The sequence below is a fragment of the Euleptes europaea genome, chromosome 1 (assembly GCF_029931775.1).
Source record: "Euleptes europaea isolate rEulEur1 chromosome 1, rEulEur1.hap1, whole genome shotgun sequence".
Lineage (NCBI taxonomy): Eukaryota > Metazoa > Chordata > Lepidosauria > Squamata > Sphaerodactylidae > Euleptes > Euleptes europaea.
This window is the reverse complement of record NC_079312.1, coordinates 11918393-11944039: the sequence shown is the minus strand read 5'-3', so window position 1 is coordinate 11944039 and position 25647 is coordinate 11918393. Positions and strand designations below refer to the sequence as shown.

The 25647-nt window shown below is 47.8% G+C and overlaps 2 protein-coding genes and 1 pseudogene across 2 annotated transcripts; all 3 read right to left on the bottom strand.

Moving 5' to 3' along the window:
• Positions 1 to 1106: 1106 nt before the first annotated feature.
• Positions 1107 to 8783, bottom strand: LOC130492721 (zinc finger and SCAN domain-containing protein 31-like). Its single transcript, XM_056866525.1, has 5 exons — positions 8154 to 8783; positions 7489 to 7609; positions 5451 to 5511; positions 2517 to 2532; positions 1107 to 1178 (listed from the first exon to the last, which is right to left on the bottom strand). The coding sequence occupies exons 1-5, from the start codon at positions 8781 to 8783 to the stop codon at positions 1107 to 1109; spliced, it is 900 nt and encodes a 299-aa protein (XP_056722503.1).
• A 6821-nt stretch (positions 8784 to 15604) lies between these two features.
• Positions 15605 to 16462, bottom strand: LOC130492614 (zinc finger protein ZFP2-like; annotated as a pseudogene).
• A 980-nt stretch (positions 16463 to 17442) lies between these two features.
• LOC130492510 (uncharacterized) lies at positions 17443 to 24880 on the bottom strand. The gene is made up of 5 exons (XM_056866298.1): positions 24779 to 24880; positions 21994 to 22785; positions 20799 to 20855; positions 19876 to 19993; positions 17443 to 17495 (listed from the first exon to the last, which is right to left on the bottom strand). Exons 1-5 carry the CDS (start codon positions 24878 to 24880, stop codon positions 17443 to 17445), a joined length of 1122 nt encoding a protein of 373 aa, XP_056722276.1.
• Positions 24881 to 25647: the final 767 nt, after the last annotated feature.

Genomic DNA, 25647 nt, shown 5'->3' with positions numbered 1-25647 from the left:
CTCAATGAGACTCTGACCATACGCGTTTCGGCCATAAAGCATTCTTCAATGGTCTAAGCAGTCAACATTCCAGGGTCAAAAATATACATAAATATATAAAAAATCCTTATGACTATATGTGCAGTTTTTTTTTAAATTAAAAGATATAGAAATATGAAATAAAAATACCATATATATCAATTATATTTTAATTATTTTTTAAAAAAATTAAGACTTCCTTCCCACCCAAAAAAATTGAATTCAACTAGAAACAGGGCAACATCAAGCCCTGGGATTCCCCTCTTCTCCCCCCACACCCATTATGGAGGGAGACCCAGCCCCTGCTCCACCCCAAGCCCTCCTGCACTCAGGACCCACACAGCAGAAGAGCCTCACCTTCTTCCCCTGCCTGAAGAGGAACTCCTCAGCCAGGGCCACCGCTTGGGAGCAGCTCTCGGGGCCACTCTCCCTCACCCGGCTCTGGATCTCCAGAGGCAGGATGCTCAACAGCTGCTCCAGGATCAAGAGCTCCAGGATCTGCTCCTTGCTGTGATTCTCCACTCTCAGCCACCCGCGGCACATTTCCCGCAGGCGGCTGTAGGCCCCTCTTGGCCCCTCAGCTTCCTGGTAGCAGAAGCACCTGAACAGCTGGCGCTGCTTCTCCCGGCTCAGGGCATCCCCTCGCAAGATGGCTGCCTTCACCTTGCCATAATCCTCTTTGTCTCTGGCAGTGAGTCTGTTAAAGGCCTTCTCAGCTTCTCCACTGAGGGCTGGCAGGAGTCGGATCACCCACTCTTCCTGGGGCCACTGACAGGCTTCGGCCACTTGCTCAAAGGAGGCCAGAAAGGCCTTGGCGTCCTCCCAGGGGGAAGGTTTCTCCGGCAAGGGGGGGATTCCCCATGGAGAGTGGGATGACTCCAGCGTCCTGAGGAACTCCTGCCATTGGACTTCCCACAGCTCGAGGGAAAGGGATCCCTCCCCTGTGGGCTGATTCATCGGATGTCCTGCTCTCCTTTGCAGGATTTGCCCAATACTACCAGCCTGGAGGACATGAGGGGCAACTCCTCTCCCCTCTGATATCCCCCCTATTTTGGAACCAGTGGGAGTTTCTTTCTCCATTTCTGGCTCTAAATAATCACTGAGTTGGTGCGGTATGGCTGAAAACTCCAGAATATCTCATTTTTCACACTGACTTCTCCCTGTAGAAAAGAAAAATATGGGAGAGGGAGAAGGGACACGCTTGATCACTCTGTATAATCAGCCCTGGGTCCTAGTGAGAAAGGCAGACTATAAATTACATATATGTCTGGTTTCATGACCCCAGTGTGATTTTTCTGCCTAGATACAGTAATTATATGCAAAAAGGTTGCAGTATGATTTTATGTATAATTCTTTATTAAATGCATACATTAAGATATTGATTACAATGTTTCCGATTTCTATTCCATCACAGAAAATTCTTTGTTACAGTTTGTGAAATACCAGGAAGGCTGTTCCACCAACAGATGCCAGAGACAATGTGCAATTTTATCCATTTTTAGGGTGCCACCTTCAAAGAGCTCTGCTCTGATTAGGAGACTTGGCACAAGTCATGGCTTGGTGGTAGAGGACCTGTTTTGCATGCAGAAGGCCCCAGGTTCTATCCCTGGCATCCCTAGTTAAAGGGATCAGGTAGGAAGTGATGTGAAGGCCTCTCCCTGAGCTGCTGGAGAAGGAACCCTCATGTGTACAGCATAATGGGACTGGCTGTGCTGTGAGATTTGTGGATCTCAGCCCACAGAGAGATTCCTTGGTGATAACCAGCCCTTTGCACTAAACCTGAAAACTAATGGGGAGTTGATGGAGCACTTACAAAAGAGGCTCTGCCTAACTCCTGATAATTGAGCTATAGTGTTCTGCAATGCCAGAAGTTTCCAAGGTGTCTTCAAGGCCCGTTCCCTGTGGAGTTCAGTCCAGTAGTCTAGCCTCATGGCAGCCGCTCTCTGGAGTCTCTCCCAGCTGTGCTGTTTTGGTTGGTATGGAAGCAGATACCAGGGATAGGATCAAGGATCTCCTCTAGGCAAAGGGTGGGCTCTGCCACTGAGCTACGGCCTCCCCCCATCACAGATACCCCTCCCTCCACATCCATTTGCCCAATGCTTCTCATGTCTCTGCAAGACAGTGCAAGGCACTCTGTTCATGTTCAGAGGCAGGAGCCAGATAAGTGTCTGGAAGGAGGAGGGAGATTATGATGGTCCCTCAGGAATTTCCTACTATGCAACCCTCCCAGAAGCCAAATGAAGATCCCTGCGTCTCCTACACCCAAGCTGTATTTGCACACCTCTTTCTGCGCTGATTCCCTCCTGCTCCTTTCTGCAGATCCAGCCCCAGTTCAAGGGGCCGGATCCACAGCTGGAAACCCTCCCCGGGCCCAGCCTGACCTCCTCCCCCCCAGCCTTGCTCTGCACGTGAAACCTAGAGGGACCCCCATTGCAGGGACGACCATCATGGGTGCGCTCCTCTCTCTCTCTCTCCCTCCCAGCCCCACAGATCTTTACCTTCACAGGCACCGTCCTGCGGGAAAAGTGGGGCCAAAAGGAGGCGGAGAAGTAGGAAGGAAGACGTCTGCAGTGTTTTTCCTCCTCCCTCTGCCCCTCTCTAGGAAAAGCAGCTCAGTCACCTTCTTAACCCTTTACTAGCCACAGGCATCAAAGAGGAAAATATTCTGTAATTTAAAGAATTGCTGTTTCTCTTTAAATAAAAGAAGAATCCATAAGTTTTAATAAAAAGTAAAAGTACAAACTGTTAAAAGTAGCATGGAAATAAACAGAACAACCAAAAATCGAGCCATTAATGTGAATTGGACCCCCTTCGTGATACACTAATTCCCTTCCAATTTACTTTTTACAATTGCTTAAACATGGGAAATAACCTTGTCAGAGTAAAGTCCCAGGGTAACGAATTCCACCAAGAACCAAAAACATATTGGTAGTTCAAAATATTGTCGAAGGCTTTCACGGTCAGAGTTCATTGGTTCTTGTAGGTTATCCGGGCTGTGTGACCGTGGTCTTGGTATTTTCTTTCCTGACGTTTCGCCAGCAGCCGTGGCCGGCATCTTCAGAGGAGTAACACTGAAGGACAGTATCTCTCAGTGTCAAGTGTGTAGGAAGAGTAATATATAGTCAGAAAGGGGCTGGGTTTGAGCTGAATCATTGTCCTGCAAAAAGTATCAAAGGTAATGTGCTAATCATTAAAATAAAAATGTGCTAATGATTAGCACATTACCTTTGATACTTTTTGTAGGACAATGATTCAGCTCAAACCCAGCCCCTTTCTGACTATATATTACTCTTCCTTCACACTTGACACTGAGAGACACTGTCCTTCAGTGTTACTCCTCTGACGATGCCGGCCACGGCTGCTGGCGAAACGTCAGGAAAGAAAATACCAAGACCACGGTCACACAATATTTTGAACTCTGACTGTGAAAGCCTTCGACACAGCCCGGATAATCTACAAGAACCAATATTGGTAGTTGCCAAACTAAATGGTGCTTCAGGCCTCACCTGTGAACACTGCAATAGGGCAGGAAATTGGAGCAGGAGGGAACGTGCAGTTCTTTCAGGGGAAGGAGAACCCACCTAAGGCAGACTAACCTCTGAAACCCAGATGGAGATATACTGCTCTCCCCCACAATGCACACCTCATCAGGCCTGAGAATCCAAGACAAGGAAGGAATTGACCTGCCCATCACTCAATGATATTCCCCTCTGCTCTACTGAGATTCTTCCTCCCTCTCAGGCCTCCCTGCTAGGAAGAAACACTTTGCTAATTAGGGATTAAAATTACATTTTAAGGGGAGAGGCTGTGGCTCAGTGGTAGAGCATCCGCTTGGCATGCAGGTCCCAGGTACAGTCCCCAGCATCTCCAGTTAAAGGGACCAGGCAAGGAGGTGATGTGAAAGACCCCTGCCTGAGACCCTGGAGAGCCGCTGCCGGTCTGAGTAGACAATACTGACTTGGATGGACCAAGGGTCTGATTCGGTATGAGGCAGCCTCATGTGTTCATATGATGCCTGCTGTTCACTCCTGATGCCAATAAAAGAGAGGATGTAGATACCTACTCCTTTCTGCCACCAACACACTCTGGGCAGTGAAAGCACACAGCAGCTCTGATGGTCCATGAATAGAGGGTGGTTCATAGGGGAACTTTTCCTGGTGGCCCTCTATACATGACCCCTCCATATGCTGAATTAGTGCACAGAGAACAGGAGTAGGCAGCAGTATGCTGGACTTCTCCATATGATCACGAGCACAGCACCCCCACTCAGAGAAAGCATCCACTAGTATGTTCCTTCCCTCCCTGTTTTTAGGAACATGCAGAGAACAGTGTCCCCAATTGTAGGGTGGGAATGTACCTATGAACACTTCCTCTCATGTAGGTGGTCCTGTGCTCACTCTCCATGAGTTCAGTCAATGTGAGGAGGGGTTGTGGGTAGAGAGCTTTTTTGTGGATTTGTTCAGGAATGTTAAGGTGTCTAAAGCAATTCATTTATGACATTTCTCCCCTGTGGATTCCTTGATGATGTAAAAGGGATGAGCTGCTCTTGAATCTCCTTCAACACACATAGCAGATCCTTGGTGGGTTCCCCACCCCCCTTATGTGATCTCTTTGATGACAAGTAATGCTTCCACCCTGGCTAAAGCTCTTTATGCAACCTGAGCATTTATACAATTTTTCCTTTGTGTAAATTTCTGGTGTACAACAAATAGACATGACTTCAACCATATGCGGTGTCTGTGGTTGTCTTTAAGGTATGAAATATGAGAGAAGGTTGAGCAGATGTGAGCTTTCTTCTCATGTGGATTCTTTGATGCCGATGAAGGTGACCCTTCTGAATAAATCTCTTTCCACACTCTAAGCACTCAAATGGTTTCTCCCCTGTGTGGCTTCTTTGGTGTTGTTCAAGGTGTGATCTCTTAATGAAGCTCTTTCCACATTCCAAGCATGTATATGGTTTTTCTCCTGAATGAATTATATGGTGGCGTATAAGGTTTGAGGGAGAACAAAAACACTTGCCACACTTCAAACATTTATGTGGTTTCTCCCCTGTGTGAATTCTTTCATGTATAACAAGGTTACCCCTCTGACAGAAGCACCTTCCACACTCCAAGCATTTATATGGTTTCTCCCCTGTGTGGATTCTTTGATGTCTTAGGAACTCTGTTCTGCGAAGGAAGCTCTTTTCACACTCTGAGCACTTATGTGGCATCTTTCCACTGTGCATTCGCATATGTATATTATACTGGGTTTGGTTTGAGAAGTTCATTTCACACATGGAGCATTTATATGGTTCCATCCCCATGTCAACTATGTCACAGAAATCCCCCTCTTGGCAAGGAATGGAATCATCCATCTTCTCCACCACGTGGCTTCCTGCCTGAGTCTTGGGTCTACCTCGATTCCTGAAGTTTCCTTTAAACTCTTCATACTTGGTTTTGCCTGATGATAACCCATGCAGTTCCTCATCTTCCTCATTCTCCTGATCATCCCCTGCGGGAATAAAAAGAGAGCTCCAGTTAGCACCCATGCAAGGAGGTCTGATCTGCACTTGCAAGTTCTTTCTGCGCTCAAAAAATTTCAGTGGTTTCCTCCAACTATACGCTATATGTGTGTATAAAGTGCCATCAAGTTGCAGCCAACGTATGGCAACCCAGCAGGGTTTTCAAGGCAAAAGAGTAACAGAGGTGGTTTGCCATTGCCTTCCTCTGCATAATGATGCTGGTATACCTTAGTGAACTCCCATCCAAGTACTAACCAAGACCAACCCTGCTTAGCTTCTGAGATCTGACAAGATCAGGCTAATATGGACCATCCAGGTCAGGGCAACTATACATTAAGGCATAGATTACTGTACACTTCAAATGTGCATTAAATCCTACTGCATCGGAGGAGATCATTCCATACCCTTGAGTATTTTATACAGCTTCCCACCTGTGTGAATTCTTTGATGTGAAGTAAGAGCCAGTCTGCAACTGAAGTTCTTTCCGCATGCTGAGCAATTATACAGTTTCTCTCCCAAGTGAATTTGTTCCTGTGAACTGAGGTCCGTGCTCTGACTGAACTCCTCACTTTCATTTTGTTTTTTCCTGATGTGGATTCTCTCATGAGCACTAAGCCCTTGGTTCTGAATATTTGGGCTTGGCTTTTCTTCTTGGACTGCAATTTCTAGGAATTCCTCTTCTTGGCAAGGAATGGGTTTATCCGTCATCTCAAATGTGTCATTTTTCTCCTGATTCTGGGGTCCTGCATGATTCTTGAAGTCTCCTTCAGACTCCCCATCCTTGGCATTTTCTAATAACCACCTCTTTTGTCTCATATCACCAGAATTCTCCTGTACATGATCTACCAGAACAATGACAGAGATCCAGTTAGCTTAAGACACCAATAAACCAAATCTCAAACTTGCCATTCATGATATATATGTACTTTGATTTCCGTCTTTCCCTGCTCTCCCCAATTCAGCTGCTGGTCAAACCTTTTCCCAACCAGACTCTGCAATAGAACCGTTTTATCTTTTGCCTTTCACTCCCTTCCCCCAAAATCCCCATATGTACTTGAAGGATGAAAAGACCCAAAGATTCTTTCCTCCAACCTCATATTGGATGGGTTTGATGGGGGTGGGGGGAGATGAGGACCTAATCAAATGAATTTCACACTTCAAAGGGGACCACCACACTTCTATATTTTAATTTACCAAACAGAAACAATTCAAACATTACTATTGATCACTACAAACATGGAGTGGAAACAGAATATTCTTATATGTTCTAACCATGAAGAAGCACGCTTCCCCTCCAAGTGTGACCCAAGAGAAAGAAGACAGCTGCTCTGTGAAACAGATTCCAACCCCCTTCAAAACCTGCATCAATGGCTATCAGTCATTCTCTCTTTATGGAACCTTCATAGTCAGGGGCAGAAAGCCAATGAATGGCTATTTACTGGGGGTTGGGAAAAAACAGGCAAGTCCCAATCCCATTGTGACCACTTTGGGGACTTCCTAGAGATATCTATGTGTGTGTAAAGTCCCATCAAGTTGCAGCCGACTTATAGCAACCCAATAAGGTTTTCAAGGCAGGAGACTAACAGAGGTAGTTTGCCATTGCCTTCCTCTGCATAGCAACCTTGGTATTCTTTGGTGGTTTCCCATTCAAGTACTAGCCAGGACCGACTCTGCTTAGCTTCTGAGATCTGACAAGATCAGGCTAGCCTTAGCCAACCACATCAAGGCTGGAAATATCTAGATGACCATTATAGAAAAGAGTTGGATGAGCCTTTCGTCTTATCCAGCCGGGCTCTTCTGACATTCTTAATTTGGGGGTTGTTTTTGCATTTAATCCTTCCACTCTAGCCCTTTTCCTGTACTGAGCAGCCCTTGAAGAGGGACAGAAGGAGCCACTGCTAATCTCAACCCTAGAAGGAGCTTCCAAGACACCCCACTCTCAGGCCCCAGAAGGCCTCCCTCCTTACCCAGCAGGTTGGCCTCTCCATCCTCCTCTTCTTTGATTTCCATCAGGAGCTGCCTTTGCTCACTCTCAGATGGAGCCTGGCCTGCCTCAGAGACACTTCCAGCCGCCTGCTCCGAGGACACCTGCAACACCAGAGAGGGACAGAGCCTTTCAGGGCACAATGAAAGAGCTGGGGGGTGGGATAGGGATAGAGAAATAGGAGAGTTCTGTCCTCTGCCTTGAACTTAGTGGATCCAATGGTACATAGCAGGCAGAACTCAGGACATAGTATCTTTAAGGAGGATCACATTTAAAAAAAATATGCAGCCTGGTTCATTTGCTACCAGAAAGGGGATCTGGCACACCTGAGCACAGAGGATTGTGATTAGATGGTTAATTTAGATCCAGCTTCCCAAACCTCCCCCAGACATCAATTAAAGAAGCTGAAATACAACTTTCTGAGGGCCTGTTCTTTTGGGGACAGACTGAGCATCCACCAGTTCCCAGATTCAGAGATAGTGCCTTCACCCAATTCATCTGGACTGAATTTCCAGAGAGAGGAGCCAGCAGACCAGCCCATCACTCCATGGCGTTCCCCTTCTGCCCTCTGAGATGGAGAGAGATCTCAGTCCCAGCTCCACCCCAGGTCCTCTAGCACTCAGGACCCACACAGAAGAAAAGCCTCACCTGCTTCTCCTGCTTTAAGAGGAACTCCTCGGCCAGAGCCACTGCCTGGGAGCAGCTCTCGGGGCCACTCTCCCTCACCTGGCTCTGTATCTCTGGGGGCAGGACACTAAGAAGCTGTTCCAGGATCAACAACTCCAGGATCTGCTCCTTGCTGTGATTCTCCACTCTCAGCCATCCACGGCACATTTCCCGCAGTCGAGTATAAGCCCACCGTGGCCCCTCAGCCTCTTGGTAGGAGAAGAGCCTGAACTGCTGGCGCTGCTTCTCCCGGCTCAGGGCATCCCCTCGCAAGATGGCTGCTTTCACCTTCCCATAATCTTCTCTGTCTCGGACATCCAGACTGTTGAAGGCCTTCTCAGTATCCCTGCTGAGGGCTGGCACAAGTCGGGTCACCCACTCCTCCTGGGGCCACTGACAGGCTTCAGCCACTTGCTCAAAGGCAGCCAGAAAGGCCTTGGCATCATCCCAGGGGGAAGGTTTCTGTGGGAAGTGTGGGATTCCCCATCCAGAGTGAGGGTTTTCCACTGTCCTGAGGAACTCCTGCCACTGGGCTTCCCACTGTGCGAGGGAAAGGGAACGCTCATGCTGAGCCATCAGATCTCCTGGTCTCCTTTCCAAAAATCCATTCATTTTGCCAGCCTGGAGGATGGATGTGAGGGGATTTTCTTCTTTCCTGTGATACTTCCTCTGTTTTTTTTTGGGGGGGGGAGGGGTCAAGGGTCTTGCTTCTCCATCTCCCTCTTTGAAAGACCCCTCAGTTATGGTAGAAAATTCTATAATGCATTTATTGTCTTCTAGACGTGGCTTCCTCCTGGAGAAAAGAAAATGGGAAAGACAGCAGAAGTCAAGTTATGGAGAACCAGCGTGGTATAGTGGTTAAGAGCAGTGGACTCTAATCTGAAGAACCGGGTTTGGTTCCCTACTCCTACACATGCAACCTGCTGGGTGACCTTGGGCCAGTCACGGTTCTCTCAGAACTCTCTCAGTCCCACCGACCTCACAGAGTTCCTGTTGTGAGGGGGGAAGCAAGGCAATTGTAAGCCACTTTGAGACTCCTTAAAAGTAGGGGAAAGTGGAATATAAAAAACAACCTTCTACAATGTCTCCATGTGATTTTTTCTACACATATTCACAAATTGTATGAAAAACTATTAATATGAATTTGTCTTTCTACAGCTTTATTAAATGCTAACATTAAGATTTTTTAAAAATCTTCAAAATTCAGCACAGGGAGCTTGAAAACCCACCTCCCACTGTCAAGATCAAGAGGTGAGAGTGTGAGAATTACCTTCACAGAAAGAGGACTACCCTTTTACATCCTATCTAGGAAACCCCACTTTCCTTTTAACCCTTTGAGGCCATTCTTATCTGCTCCAACTGGCTGCACCTATTTTAATCATGTTGGGGAAGAGATGCTTAAGGATTTTACTGGGCATTTCCTGCCATTTCCTGCATTTAACTGGCCAGTTCCTGCAGTTCATTTTTTCACATTTCCAGGGTCAACAGTGGCATCTAGGAAACAGACATCCCCCTGTAAAGATCAACATATAAGAATGTAAACATTTAAAAGTTCCACCTAGTCTGTCCTGCATGAACATGTCACTTTTCTGATGGGCACCAAAATTATCGTATCAACAAGTGCATTCGTTCCCCACAGATTCGCATGAAGCTGCCTTATACAGAGTCAGACCTCTGAGCCATCGACTCCCTCATGGTGCTCTAGCTGGCAGTGGTTTCCAGAGTCTTTTGCAATAATGTTACTTGGGTTGGCTGTGGATGGAGAAGCCTGGGATAGAACAAGGCCCTCCTGTATGCAAGGCATGTTCTTAACCACTAAAATGTGGTGCAGCCTCACTTTCACCCCCACAGAAACCCCTTCTTCCCGATCCAAGCACCAGCTATGGAGAACAGCACAGAAGATGATGCCACGTGGAGTTCCTGGATCATTCAAGACAGTGTGCTCTCTACATGAGGCTCTGTGTACATAGAGGATGAGCAAGCATCAGTATGCTTTGCCATCAGTGGTTTATCAGCTCAGTGTCTATGCACATAGCAAGTGTATGCATGGAGCTTCCGTCCCTATACTTGAGAACGCTGCTGTGTTTAATATTCTTAGCCATGGAGAAAGACTGTGTAGGTTTCTAGGGTTGCCTGCTCCGAGCTGGGAAATACCTGGATATTTGGGGGTGGAGCCTAGGGAAGATAGTGGGTCCTCAGCAGGGAATAATGACGTAGAGTCTACTTACCAAAGCAGCCATTTTTTCCAGGGGTGCTGATCTCTGTCATCTGGAGATCAGATGTAATTCCGGGAGAGCTCCAGCGCCCACCTGGAAGCTGGCAATCCTAATATAGACACTTCATTCACTGCCTGGTAATTGTACATGGGGGTGAGCAGTGCATTCATGCGCCCTCCCTTTTTATGCACACTGATCTGATGCGCAAAGGATCATCCTCAGAGGACAAAAAAAATCACTCAAATTAGTGAGCCTATCCACTTGAATCACAGTGAGTGAAAAGCCCTAACAACATTTTTGGCAGGGTATTGAGCTTTCATGAACCACAGCTCACTTCTTCAGATACAGCTAGAATGTGATTCCATCTATCCTTAAGTAGGGAAGAGTGAATTAGACACACAATGGCAATGTAAATGTCAAAAGCAAGTAAATGACATTAACAGGCGTGATTGGATTAGGTGTGATATGCAGAGGATTAGGTGTAATATGCAGAAGGGTAGTAGGTGTGGAGAAATTAACATGGGTAATGAGACAACAATCCCAGATCTCTATGCAAGCCAGGTGAATGCAATGTCTTGAGCTTCGTTATTAGTTGTAATTCAGCAGTCTCACTTTCTAATCTTCCTTTGAAATCCCTTTGTAAGAGGACTGCTACTCTTACATCAGCAACTGAATGTCCTGGAAGGTTAAAATGTTCCCCCACTGATTTCTGTCTTTGTCGCAGGGACTGGTCTTTTTGTCCAATGTAGAGGGTAGAAGGGCATTGCTGACATGTGATGGCATAAATCACGTTAGAAGATGAGCAGGAGTATGAACCTGAGATAGTATGGCTGACATTGCTGGACCCAGTGATGGTGCTGCAAGGATCTATATGAGAGCAAACTTGGCACCTTGGTTTGTTACAGGCCTTGGTACCAGAGTCCATGCTAGTGTTAAGTAGTTCATCATTGCGGATAAGAAGTATTTTTAGGTTGGCAGGCTGTCTTTAGGCCCTGGCAGGAAAAGGAGTTAAGAGTGGAGACGAGGGGACAAGAGCCTTGCTCTCCCGCAGACTTGATGGGAGGGAGGGGAGGTATCCAAGAGGCCAGCTCAACCCCGCCACACCAGACTCTGCAGTGATGCCGTGACTTTGCATTCAATTTGCAAACTGACCAGGAGAATCTCCAGCCCACCCTGTCCCTGAGCTTTTACCTAGGTTTTGATTGGCAGAGCTCTGTGTGGGAATCTGTTCCCTTGCCTGGAGAGAAATGGGAATCCTTTCTGCTCCTTGCTGCAGAGCCTTCCTTAGCTCAGCGGACCAGATCCAGAGTCCGCAACCCTCCCTGGGAGCGGAGAAAGGGCCTGCCTGACCTCTTCCTTCCCGGCCCCGGGTTTGCATGACCTCCTTGCCGGGCTACCCATCCCGGGGGAGGTTCTCCGTCCTCCGCCACTACCCAGCAGATCTTTACCTTTCCAAGCATCCCTCGGTCTGGCTCCAACCCAGATTCTTCAGCACTGCTGCAAGAAAAGCCAGGACCAAAAGGAGGAAGTTGGAAGGCTTCACTAGCCCTCGCCTCCCTTTGCATCCTGGCTAGGAAATGCTTCTTTGTCACTTTAACCCTTTCCTATTCTTTTAGGCAAAAAGAACATCCTTGTTTATATGAACACAGTATAATTTTTTTGAAGGAAGCTTGAAAATAGACGCCTGTCTATCAGACCCCACAGGGAACCTCTGCTCTCTAATCCCAGAGGTCAAAGGATGGGTAGTGATTACTCAGTTGTGATAGCAAGGCACTGTGATTATCCTCAAACACGTTTTGTCTGCCAGAGGGAACTGAGGTTACAGAAAAGGGGGACCGGGTTGAGTGATATCAGCTGTTGTACAAGCCTCCTATCTCACACTGTTACTCAGTCCTAAAGAAGAGACTGAAGTTGGTTCCTAGCTCTTATTCATGAATCCAGCCTCAAACATTGAGGGTACATACAAAACAACAACTCTGCACCCAGGTGTCACCCAGATATCAAAATGTTGTCCGTTCAAGTAAAGCTGGACAAAACAGGAATGACAGAAGAATGCAAAAAGAAAACCTGTGGGATGGCGTTCAGGATGTGGCCCCCAACAGAGAATCCCAGGCTAACACACACACCCCTGGCCAAAGGAGGGTCTTTTGTCTCTCACTGCTGGGCTGTATTCACACACCTCCAGAGTAGGTATCTCCAGAGTAGATACCATTCATTTCCCATAAAAGAAGACTCTTCTGAGGAAAACAGATGACGAAACCCACAAACCCATTGCATGGTTTATTGGGACATACCAACCTGTGATCATGTTGACTTGCGTAAATGATGTAAATAAATATTATCTCCCCTTACCCCTGCCAGGACTCCATGGGGATTTAGCCTCTCAAAGAATTTCCATGAAAGCAGAGATCCAGAAGGTTCAGGCTCCTTCCTCTTTCAGACGGGTTGCCACAGGGTCAGCTCTGCCCTCGCCCTCCCCAATTGCAGCCCAATGCCCTCTCCTGACACACCAGATTCTGTGCCATTTGAACTTGAGTTTCCAACCAAACCAGCCTGCCCCACTCTGGAGCTTTCAGCAGAGGATTGATCTACAGAGATCCACAGGGGAATCTGTTCCGAGCCTGGAAAGAAACCAGATCCACCCTCAGCTGGGGGGAGGGGGCTGGATCTAGAGTTAGCAACCCTCCCCAGGAGCAGAGAAGGGGCTAGCCTGACCTCTTCCTTCTCGGCCCTGCTCTCCACATGGGCCCTAGAGACCTCCTTGCATGGCTGCCCAGCTTGGGGGAGCTTCAAACTCCTGCCCTGCTGCTCTTTATACTTCCAGGCATCCCCTAGTCTGGTTCCAGCCTTGATTTTCCAGCTCTCCTGAAAGCAAAGCTGGATCCCCAAATGAGGAAGTTGGAGGACCTGAGTGTTTCTCTCCTCCTTACGCATCCTGTTTAGAAAATCTAGTTCTTTCATTTTAAAAATTTCTTGTCCAAAGAAAAGCCCTTGTTTTAATAAATGTGGCTTAATTTATTTACTATAGGTCCACCCCACTTGCTAAAACGATGGATTTCTGATGAGTTTTGTCTGCCACGAATAGACTACCATTGCTTCCAAAGCATACACCACAGGGATGTACTTCACTGAAACCCTGCCTTCCTACCAAATGTAATTCACATAATTCTTGTCTCTGTGTTACCCCTCTTCTGTTTAATCCTCTCAACAGCTGTGAGATAGGTTAGGCTGAGTGTATGATGGCTCAGGGTCACCCAGCAAGCTTTTGTGGCCCAGCAGAGATTTGCACTAGGACCTCTTAGAGCCTAATCAGATAATCTTACTCACTAAACCATACTGACCCTGATAGCTCAGGCAGAATCTTAAACCACCTTTGTTTTATAAAGGAAAGAGCATTTTCCACCCTCCTTGTCTGTACTACCAATGGGGACATGAAGTGGCTTATTGTTCTCCTTTCCTCCATTTTATCCTCACAACAACCCTGTGAGGTATGTCTGGATAAGACTGTGTGACTGGGCCAAAATCAACCAGCAACCTTCCTTGTCTGCGTGGGGATTCGATCCTGGATCTCCCTGATCTTAGCTTGACGTAACCAGTACTCCCCACACAGGCTCTGATAGGTCCACTCTCCCTGTCTGTGCTTCCAGCCTGCCCTTTTCTGGTATTTTGTGAGTAAACCTTCACTTCCATACTGTGGAGCTTATTTGTGCCAGGATAGCCCAATTTCCTTCATTTCAGACACTGCAATTGCCACCACCATCCTGAAGTGGGTGGCCTGTTTTGAGGCCCATAGCTTTAGTTTCAGAGGAATTACACCTGCCACAGATAATCATAGCTTCCAAGGCAAAAAAACAGGGTGGGTGGGAGGTTCTGGGAATTGTGTGGGCCAGGATGTTTCAATTACTTTCATATTTGCCACTCAACTCCCATGATCACCTTGAAGCCAGTGGCCAATTTTGAGGCTATTGGCTTTATTTTCTGATGAGTTATGCCTGCCGCAGTGGCAGGTGAACAGACAAGAGGCTTTTTTTTATATAGGTGATGTCTGATTTTTTTTAAAAAAAAAATTCTAATTCCTTCTACACTGTTCATAGAATCATACAGCTGGAAGGGGCCACAGAGGCCATCTAGCCCAACTCCCTGCTCAATGCAGGATCAGCCTAGAGCATCCCTGACAGGTGCTTGTCCAGCCTCTGCTTAAAGACTGCCAGTGAGAGGGAGCTCACGACTTGCCTAGATAGCTCATTCCACTGTTGAACAACTCTTACTGTAAAAACAAATTCCCCTAATGCCCCTTTCTGCCCATGAGCCCCGTGGCGCAGAGTGGTAAGCTGCAGTACTGCAGTCAATAGCTCTGCTTATGACCTGAATTCGATCCCAACGGAAGTTGGATTCAGGTAGCTGGCTCAAGGCTGACTCAGCCTTCCATCCTTCCGAGGTTGGTAAAATTGGTACCCAGCTTGCTGGGAGTAAAGGGAAGATGACTGGGGAAGGCACTGGCAAACCACCCCGTAAACAAAGTCTGCCTAGGAAACGTCGGGATGTGATGTCACCCCATGGGTCAGGAATGACCCGGTGCTTGCACAGGGGACCTTTACCTTTTTTACCTTTCTGCCCGCAATTTGAACCCATTATTGCGAGTCCTATCCTCTGCTGCCAACAGGAACAGTTCCCTGCCCTCCTCTAAGTGACAGCCCTTCAAATACTTAGAGAGCAATCACCCCCACCCCCCAATCTCCTCTTCTCCATTCTAAACATTCCCAACTCTCTTAGCTTTTCCTCATAGGGCCCCTGATCATCCTCGTCGCTCTCCTCTGCACCTGCTTGATTCTGTCCACATCCTTTTTGTAGTGAGGCCTCCAGAACTGCACACTTGTTTGTTGGATGCCTCATGCACTTTTGAATGCATTGCCTTGTCCTTTGGAATCTGACCTGTCCCAGTGAGATGGGGGGGCTATAAATAAATAAATGTGCACTGAGGTTTATTGAATCAGATAAGTTGACTCTACAGTTTTTCTCATGTGAGTTCTTTGATAGTTAAGGACAGCCAAGCAGTTCTTTAAAACATGTAACGTTTACATGCCTTTTCTCCAAAATGAATTTGGTGCTTCATATTAGGCAGAAAAAGGTTTTGCTACAGTGAGCAGTGATACAGTTTTTGACCTGTGGATCTTGAAGATCTGATGTCTCATCATACCTCATTCCAGACTCTGAATATTATCGTGGTTTTTCCCCATGGGTCCTCTGGTGCCATTGAAAGCAAGATGAGGAACTGAAGCTCTTTCAGCATTCAGGAGGTCTCTGCTCCATGTGGACTCTTTGATGCTTTCTCAGGGATGATATCCAATTAAATTTCTTTCCACACTCAGAGCACTGGTAAAGTTTCTCCCCTGTGTGGGTTGTCTGATGCACAGTGAGGCTTATGCGGTGGCTAAAGCTCTTTCCACATTCTAAACATTTATAAGGTTTCTCCCCTGTGTGGATCCTTTGGTGTTGTTGAAGGTGGAATGGGGAACTGAATCTTTTCCCACACTCTGAGCACTCATAAGGTTTCTCCCCCATATGGATGCTTTGATGTTGTTGCAGGTGTGATGTGCGACTAAAACTACTTCCACACTCTGAGCATTTGTAAGGTCTCTCCCCTGTGTGTGCTCTTTGATGCACAGTGAGGTTTAAACGGTGACGAAAGGCCTTCCCACATTCTGAGCATCGATATGGTTTCTCTCCAGTGTGGATCTTTTCATGCCGTTGAAGGAGGGAACTGAAACTGAATTTCTTTCCACACTCAGAGCACTCGTAAGGTTTCTCCCCTGTGTGGATTCTTTGATGCTGTCGTAGGGTTGATGTCCGAGTAAACTTCTTCCCACACTCTGAGCACTCATATGGTTTCTCCCCCGTGTGGAGTGTCTGGTGCTGCTGAAGGTGTGATGCCCAACGAAAGCTTTTTCCACACTCTGGGCATTTATAAGGTCTCTCTGCTGTGTCTGTTCTTTCTTGCACAGTAAGGTTTACATGGTCACTGAAGCTCTTTTCAACTTCTGAGCATTGTGACGGTCTCTCTCCTGCGGGGATCATCTGATGCTCTTCATGGTGTGGTCGCCCACTGTAGCTGTTTTCACACTCTGGAATTTTGGGGGGTTCTTCCCCTTTATGAATTCTTTGATGCCAAGTAAGAGCTGTTCTCCAACTGAAGCTCTCTCTGCACACTGAGCAATAGTATGGTTTATCTATTGAGCAAATTTGTTGATGTGAAATAAGATTCAAGTTCTGACTAATGCTCTTCCCAAACTCCACACTTTCATTATGATTTCCCACTGTGTGGATTCTCAGGTGAGCTGTGAAACCTTTGTTCCTTCTATTCTGGGTTGCCTTTTCTTCTTGGATTGGGATTTCCTGGAATTCCCCACCTTGGCAAGGAATGGGGTTATCATTCCTCTCAGCCATGCAGTTTCCGCCCTGCCTCTTTGGTTCACCTTGATTCCCAAAGTTTCCTTTCAAATCTTCATTCTTGACTTTATCCAATGATAATGCCAGGAGTCTCACATCATTTTCATTCTCCTGTAACGCCTGGAGTCCCACATGATTTTCTTTCTCCTGTACCTCACCTGCTTGAACAAAGGCAGAGAGATCCAGTTACCACCCCTGCAAGAAGCCAAGTCTCAAATTGGTCCCTCTTAAGTGATCTGTATGTATTTTGTGTTCTTTGGTAGAACCTGTTTCCTGCCTCGAGCATGTGGCTGCTTGACCCTTTTTGCCCACCAGGCCATACCATGGAGCAAGTGGTACATTTGCTCTCTCTCGGTGGACTTCTGTTGTCTTATCATGCCAACAGCCCCTGTGTCCCTGGGATCATCAGCCCTCCCTCCTGCCCTAGACACAAGGAACTCTGGGGCTGCTAGTTCTTGAGCAGGAACCTGTCACAGAGAGAAGCCCAATCTCTCTGCCCTCCAACCGTGCTGTCACACTCTCTCTGCTTTAAAGTAGGGATCATGGATGGCTGTGAGTTGGTGAGGAAATACAGCAACTATTCTGAAATATCTGCACTGTATACAGAATCATTTCTCATCATACTTTAAGGTGCTGGTTTTGATCAAGAGCTGGTCATTTTCTGTCAGAGCCCCAAAGGACAGAATGATCTTCCCCAGAGAAGTTCAAATTATTCAGTTTTTCACTGATTTTGTGTAGTTTTAAACAGTTGCTGTACACCATTTTGTCTTATATGGTACTTGTCTTTAGAATTCTGAGGAACACCCTGTGAATGATTTCATTAAAAGACAAGCTGGGGATCTGCAAAAATTGCAGGGGAGAAAAATCCTATCCCTTCACACTGACCCCCACATTATCTCTCTCTTCAGGCTTCCTTCCCACCATTTCCCTCTACCAGCACGGAGAGCCAACATGATGTAGTGGTTAAGAGTGGCAGACTCTAATCTGGGTTTAGGAATTCACAGATTTGGCTACATACTGATGATGAGGATAGTCTAAAAAATATAGCAAATAAAAAGAAGGCCAGGACCTCACTGTTCAGAATGTTGCTTGTTCTGACCTAACCCTGCTTTTTATTGGCACTGACAAATCTCACAAGGTTTGAAAACCTCTTACAAGGTACATATCATGGAGACAGGGAAATAAGTTTCCAGGAACATTCTGAAGCATTATCTCCCCCTCACCTTCTTTGGAGGATTTTAAGCAGAGGCATCTGTCAGCAATGCTGATTCTGTGATCTTGGGCAGATCATGAGAGGGAGGGCAGGAAGGGTTGCATCAGTGTTTAGCTCTCATGGCCCTTCTTATGTGCCCAGGGTAATGCAGATAGACACTTTGCGGTCAGGAAGCAATTTTCCTCCAGGCCAGACTGGCCAGGGATCCTGGAGTGTTTTGTTGTTGTTGCTGCCATCCTCTGGGCATGGAGTAGGAGTCACTGGGTGCGTGTGTGTGTGTGTGGGGGGAGGTAGTTGTGAATTACCTACATTGTGCATGGAGTTGGACTCTGGGGGTCCCTTCAAACTCTAGGATTCCCCAATGGTAAAGGCACTGCAACTTGGGCCAATCTGTCCCCCCGGATGCTTGGCCCCCCTAGTAAAACTTACCCCGTTTAGGGCCTGAGTTTTAAAAACCAAACAAACACCAGGAAGGCACCAAGAAAGGCATATTTGGCGTGGGGGGGGGGGAAGTACAGAACTTCTGTTCTTGGCTATTGACCTATGTGTCTTGATGGATCCTCCATGTTCAAGGGCAGAATGACAACAAATGCCAGACACAGGGTGCGGGGCAGGAGGTTAAAAAATAAGCCAGAAGGACTACAGCCTTTTAGGATTGTTTGAGGGCTTCCTGGAGGTATCATCCTGGTCACTGCAGGAAAGAGGATGTGGAACTGGATAGGCCTGAGTCTCATCCAGCAGGGCTCTTTTGAACTCTGGGAGCATTCTTGCATTTAACCTTTCAGTTCAGGTGCTTCTCCCAGAATAGCCAACTCTCTGGACAATCTAAGGCAGAGATGGGGAACCTCAGGCCCGGGGGCCGTATACAGCCCCCGAGGGCATTTTTTGTGACCCTCGGGAGCTCCGGGGCCCCGTTGCGGAGGGGCAGCATAGGGCGGCCCTCCCTGAGGGTGTTCCTGGGGCCATGGCTTGCAGGGGTGCTGTGGTGCCCTTTGGACCTCCTCTCGCTGACTGACGGCTGTTGGTCGGCGAGAGGAGGGAGAGGGACACTTCCCCCAAGGTTGCTCCCTATAGCCACAGCGTGCAGGAACGCTGGGGCGCACTGTAAGTCCCTCTTGCTGCCTGTTGGCTGTTGAGCTGCGATGGGGGGGGGGGGGAAACAGGCCCGTGGCTCCCGGTGGCAGAGCATGCACGCAGGAGCCAATCGGGCTTCAGGGGGCCTTTTGTGGACTCTGGGGCAGGGAGGGTATGGAGCCTGGGGCCAGGTCACGTGGGGCCGGTGTGTGTGTGTGTGGGGGGAGGAAGGCTTTTCTCTCTCCCTCTCTGTCTCTTTCTTTGTCTGTCTCCCTCCATCCTTTTCTTTCTTCCCCTCTTTCCATTTCTTTCTCCCTCTCTCCCTTTCCCTCTTTCTCTGTTTTCCTTCCTCCCTCCCTTGCCAATCGACCGCGGGCTGTGCCTCTCTGGCACCTCGTTTGCTCGGGCCCACCGCTGGCTGCCCTCCCGCCTGGGAGGGGTGGAGGACCAGGGGAGCCCTCCAGGCCTTCTCTGCGTGGCCTCCCCTGGGGTTGCCAACCTCCAGGTGGTGGCCAGAGACCTGGCAGCCCTAGCTTCTCCCCCCCCCCACCCCACCAGGAGATCTACACCTGGTATGGCACCCGAATGATGTTATAAATGTGCAAATGGCCTTTGGCAGGAAAAAGGTTCCCCACCCCTGATCTAAGGACAAAGCAGCCCCTTGAAGGGGGAGAAAGAGTCTCTGCTGAGTTCAGCCCGAAAAGGAGCTTCCGAACATCCTGGACCTCAGGCCCCAGAAGGCCTCCCTCCTTACCTATCAGGCTGGCTTCTCCATCCTCTTCCTTGATATCCATCAAAAGCTGCCTCTGTTCACTCTCAGACGGAGCCTGGCCTTCCTCAGAGACCCTTCCAGCTGCCTCCTCCAAGGGCACCTGCAACAGAAGGGAGGGACCCTTTCAGGGCAGATGGGAAGATAGAAGAACCATATTATTCTTGGCATTAGCTTGACATCAGTTTATTCTCCATTTTGTGTGCCTAGAATTTGCTTTGTAGTTCATAGAGGTCTAGCTGAGCTAACAAACAACACCTGCAGATTCTTACCCCAGCAGATAATGTGCATTCAAGGATGAGGCTGCATACTAGTTTAACTAGGTGATCCGGTTCATCTGTGGGAAAATGGGAGGGGGGAATGATCTCACTCCTTGCTCCTGAGAACCTTATTCTGGCCTAGACCAGTATGAACCATCCAGAGATTTTTCCCTGGTATCAACTCTGACTTGGGTTAACTTGACCATAAGTTCAGCTAAGTCTCTAAGAACATTCTAATGCTATTCCTGTTACTCTGCCTTACCTGAAACAACTATTGAAATGCCTCAGTGCAAGCAAGAATGACCTGAAGCTACTTAAGCCTATAACAATACCATCTGCTATGTAAGAGTGTAGAAAGTATTTAGCCAGACTTTATTATTTTCTTGCCAGTGTGCCTTAAGAATTCTGTCAAACTGTGTTTTAACTAATGTGAACTTTTTATTCTTTAATAAACCCTTTACATTTTAAAGGTGGTTTTGAGTTTTTGACCTGACTCACAGTGCACTCCTGAGCCGCGCCGGCGTCCAGGGCAAAAGCCCTTTAGGAGGCCGGGCAGGGCCCGTGCTAGCGTCCAGGCAACTGACACCAGCGTTAGTAGCCTGCACGCCAACGGGAAGGCCCAGACAGCCCCCTGGGACACCAACGTACCCTTTTGGTGGTGTCCAAATGCCGGCAAAGGCTGAGCCGGCATTCCAGAAGGCGTTCCTGGGGCGTAATGGTGTCTCAGAACGTTCCCAGGGCATTCTGGCACCGGCCTGGGGGCAGGGCCACCTTTACCTCCAAAGCCCTTTCAGGCCGGGAATGCCCCTTTTTATTTTTGGCGAGATATGTGGTGGTGTATCTTCCATGCAACCCTATGAGGAGCCGTGTTGCCTCCAAAGCCCAGCGCAGGCATTCTGCTCAGGAATGGACTGTCAGTTACGTTAAAAACAAGGCTCAGGAGAGGGCAGCCTGTTGACATCAGAGTAACAGATCTGTGATACAGACCCTTTGCGGGGAAAAATCAGAATGGAACTTTCTAAATGAACATACAGGCTTTTGAGGAGCAGAAACTTGGAATCAGCCTGATGCACAAGCAGGTGACTCACAAGGAAAGATTTGGCAGACCAAGTAACCTATGTATGTGTGTGTGTGTGTGTGTTATGTGCCATCAAATCACTTCTGACTCATGGTGACCCTGTGAATCAATGTCCTCCAAAATGTCCTATCATTAACAGCCTTGCTCAGGTCTTGCAAACTGAGCACCATGGCTTCCTTTACAGAATCAATCCATCTCATGTTAGGCCTTCCTCTTTTCCTGCTGCCTTCAACCTAGAGATGCCAATTCCAGGCTGGGAAATTCCTGGAGATTTGGGGTTGGAGCCTGGGGAAGGCAGAGTTAGGGGATAGGAAGGGCATCAACAGGGAATAATGCCACAGAGTCCAGGAGGAACAGATCTCTGTAGGCTGGGGATCACTTGGAATTCCAGGGAGATCTCCAGGTCCCACTTACAGGCTGGCAACCCTAAAGCCAGGTCATAGCCACTATGACCTAATTGTCTGTTCGGTTAATTGATATCCAGTTTTCCAAACTTCCTACAACATAGATATAAGCCCAATGCAAAACAATTTGAGGATGTGGTCTTTTAGGGAGAGGTGGGGCCTCATCCAAGCAGAGCATCCACCTACTCCTAGATTGAGAGATACTGCTCCCACACACCCCAAAATCTCATCATTATCTGAGTGGCATAATGGAGCCAACAAATTAGACAATCAACCTACAGCATTCCACTTCATAGTTCTCAGCACTGGCTCCACACCAAGCCCTCCCACACTCAGAACTCACACAGCAGAGGGGCCTCACCTGTTTCTCCTGCTTCAAGAGGAACTCCTCAGCCAGGGCCACTGCCTGGGAGCAGCTCTCGGGGCCGCTCTCCCTCACCCGGCTCTGGATCTCCGGGGGCAGGACACTAAGAAGCTGTTCCAGGATCAAGAGCTCCAGGATCTGCTCCTTGCTGTGATTCTCCTCTCTCAGCCACCCATGGCACATTTCCCGAAGTCGGCTGTAAGCCCCCCGTGGCCCCTCAGCCTCCTGGTAGCAGAAACACCGGAACTGTTGGCGCTGCTTCTCCCGGCTCAGGGCATCCCCTCGCAAGATGGCTGCCTTCACCTTCCCATAATCCTCTCTGTCTCTGACATCCAGATTCTTGAAGGCCTTCTCAGCTTCTCCACTGAGGGCTGGCAGGAGTCGGATCACCCATTCTTCCTTTGGCCACCAACAGGCTTCAGCCACTTGCTCAAAGGATGCCAGAAAGGCCTTGGCGTCCTCCCAGGGTGCAGGTTTCTTCGGCCATAGTGGAATTGTTGAATGTGACTTAGGGAACTCTATTGTCCTAAGGAACTCCTGCCACTGGGTTTCCCATTGTTGAAGTGAACTTTCACCTGGATCCTCTTTAACTAGTTCTCCTGGTCTCCTTTGGAGGAATGCCCCAATACTGCCAGCCTGGAGGACATGGGGGGCTTTTGCTATCTCCTCTGGTGCTTCCCCTATTGTGGTACCTTGGCCTTCCATTTTCATATCAGCTGATTGTTTTGTGATGTTTTTTCTATGGAAAGTGGTGGGAACGAATAACAGTGTTCTCAACTGGGCCTCTCCCTGGAAGAAAGAGACATATACGGGAAAGAGAGAAAATGGATAAAAGTGTTGTTGAATGCTCTATTTTAGTTTGCAGTGGTCATATGCCTAAATTACAGGCTTTTCTACAGATGATAGAGTTGCACTGTACTAAATGATTCACAAAGTTACTTGGATGAATTATTAGGGACTGTAATCTATACTGCTGTGTACAGCTTGCTGAAACTAGGATCCTACTGTGTAATGTTTGCATCTTTTAATATGTCATGTTGATATTTATGCTTTGCTTCAGTTCTCTTTTTAGACTTCTGGTTGGTTCTACAACCCAAATCCTATTGTACTGTTTACTGAATGTTCCAACTTGTCAATTGTATTGACTCATAATGTGCAATCCATCTTGAGCCCAAGTGAGAAAGGCAGACTATAAATAACGTAAATAAATTAGATCACAATGGATAGCCATGATAGTCTGTCTGTAGCAGTAGAAAAGAGCAAGAGTGCAGTAGCACCTTAAAGACTTAACAAAATTTCTGGCAGGGTATAAGCTCACACACACACACATCATTTTTTTATAAATTAGTGTACTTTGGCCTGGGAGATCATTTCCTCCTAACCTACACCTTGAACTGACCCTGGAAACTGAGGGGCACCCAATGGGGTTACTGCAAGATAAGCGTAACATTCACCCTTTACCAGGCTCCTGATAGTAACTGGGTTGGGGCTTTCTGCACCAGCTTAACTTGCCATATCGCAGTCTCTTAGGAACTGCTGTACAATAGTCTAGCCTTCAGCTTACTCCATTCCTGCCTACTCCAGCTACCAGCAGCTTTCTGGCGTCTTTCCCAACGAAGTCATGTTGGCCGGTTTAGGGAGGGACAGAACTAGGAGTCTCCTGGGCTCTGCCACTGAGCTAAGACCTCTCACCCACCAAAGAAATGTCTTCCGCCTCATCTGCAGGCCATGTACCATCCACCCATTGGGTCTCTTGCCAAGTCTGTGATGTATCAAAGGGAGTCCAAAAGAGTGGCTGCATCTCCTAAAATGCACCATTTTTTTCCTTTTGCAGTTTTGCATTTATTTTTTTTTACTTTCAGAACTCAGCAGTGGGGACTTGAAAACTCACATGCACCTATAATGTCCAAGGCTAATGAATCTAACAATCCCCTCTTCTCCATGACAGAATCTGAGCTCCATGGCTACCCATTGTGATCTAATTTATTTACATTATTTAAAGGATTACCCCCCCTTTGCCATCACATTATTTCTTTTTAACCCTTTTATAAGCCACTGTCTGCAAAACTGTTGTTTGAATGGTGTTCTTCAAAGGCAGAGATTTAATGGGTGTTCCTTTGAAGCCCAGGGAGCTTTGCTCGCTAACCTGGGAGTGAAAGGGCTGGTTGTGGTTAGCAGAGTTGGCAAAGCTGTCTGTTCAAGATCAGAGGGAGAAAGCCAGAATATTTTGGAGGCGGTCCCATGGGAGTCCTATGCTATGTAACAGCCCACCCCCCACTCCCGCTGATCCTCTCCTACAACTTTGCTGAAGTTGTAAATCTCTGCATGCTCCAGGAGAATCTAATGTACCATAGTGAGCAAACGAGTCTTTCCAAGAGAGCAAATTGGAAAACTCTCCCCCCCCACCTCACATATATACACACACAAACCCACACTAGATGGGATTCCCTTTACTTTAAGGCTTCTACAGGAGCACAGTTAAATGGAGACCCACAGAGGACACGGGCCCTCCTCTCTTTCCTTGTGTGTGGGGGGGTCGGTCTCCGTGGGGCCAGCCCTCCCCCACCACCACTGAGCTTTCTCCAAGCACCAAAGCCTCTGCTCGGATGCCCAAACGCCTTTAAACGAGGGTGGCCAAGCGGCGAGGGGGCAAAACTCCAGCCTGCCCGGCTTGGGTGCTTTGAAAAATAGGATCCGCCTGCAGAGATCAGCGTCAGAATCTGTTCCCGGCTGGGTGGGGTGGGGTGGGGGGACCGGATCCCCCTCCTGCTCCTTGCAGCACCAGCCCAAATATCCGGATCCAGAGATAGCCCGGGCAACCATCCTTCGGGAGCAAAGAAACGGCCAGCTTGACCTCCTCCTCCTCCCCGGCCTTGATCTGCATGGGGGACCCAGACACACCCTCCCCCTTGCAGGGCTGCCCAGCCTGGAGGGGCTTCCCCCGCCTCCTTCCCCCGCCCAAGCCGCTCTTTACCATTCCAGGCGCCTTCCGGATTTGCTGCAAGCCAAGTCGGATCCCAAAATGAGGAAGTCGGAGCACTTCCGTATTTCTGGCTTCCCTCTGTTTGTATCCTCTCTAGGAACCACATCTCTGTCTGCATCTTAACCCTTTGCTAGCCCTTGTGGACAGAGAGAAGGGGTACTCTTACTCGACAATTATTATTATTATTTTCAAATTAAGGGGAAGACTAAATGTGCCTTTTAAGACCCTTCCTGGCCACGAAAATCTGCTCTCAAATCCCCAAAGCAGGAAGTCTGGCTGTGTCTTTACAGGGGTCTGACAAGGCACTCTGTTCGTGTTCAAATGCCTTGTCAGCCAATGGAAATCCAGGCTGAAAGCTAGTATATATATAAAAAAAACTAGCCTAGTAAGGTCAGGGAACATTCATTCAATGCTTACTCTAAGGAAGCCGTTGTATTTAAAATAGTTAACATGGGAGAAAAATGTTTCCATAAAGCGTGCAGGGCCAGCGACCCTAAGGAACAACATTATGAGTGCAGCAAGCTATGGTCTTGGCAAGCAAGGGGGGAGCCATATAAATAAAAGACTCTGTCCATCCGCCGCAGGCATAACTCCTCCAAAAATAAAGTTAAGTGCATCAACATTAGCCACCAGCTTTAGGATAATGGTGGCAGTTGCTGTACACAAAA

Excerpts from the sequence above, each read along its gene's own strand:
- LOC130492510 (XM_056866298.1), bottom strand. The coding sequence starts at position 24,880 with ATGCAGATCAAGGCCGGGGAGGAGGAGGAGGTCAAGCTGGCCGTTTCT. Across the intron at positions 20,856-21,993 it reads TCTTGAAGCAGGAGAAACAG|GAACGCCTTCTGGAATGCCG; the intron begins GTGAGGCCCCTC and ends ATTACGCCCCAG. Across the intron at positions 17,496-19,875 it reads TGGAGAAGCCAGCCTGATAG|AAAATGACCAGCTCTTGATC; the intron begins GTAAGGAGGGAG and ends GGGCTCTGACAG.
- LOC130492721 (XM_056866525.1), bottom strand. The coding sequence starts at position 8,783 with ATGAATGGATTTTTGGAAAGGAGACCAGGAGATCTGATGGCTCAGCAT. Across the intron at positions 7,610-8,153 it reads TCTTAAAGCAGGAGAAGCAG|GTGTCCTCGGAGCAGGCGGC; the intron begins GTGAGGCTTTTC and ends CTGGTGTTGCAG. Across the intron at positions 5,512-7,488 it reads TGGAGAGGCCAACCTGCTGG|GGGATGATCAGGAGAATGAG; the intron begins GTAAGGAGGGAG and ends TTATTCCCGCAG.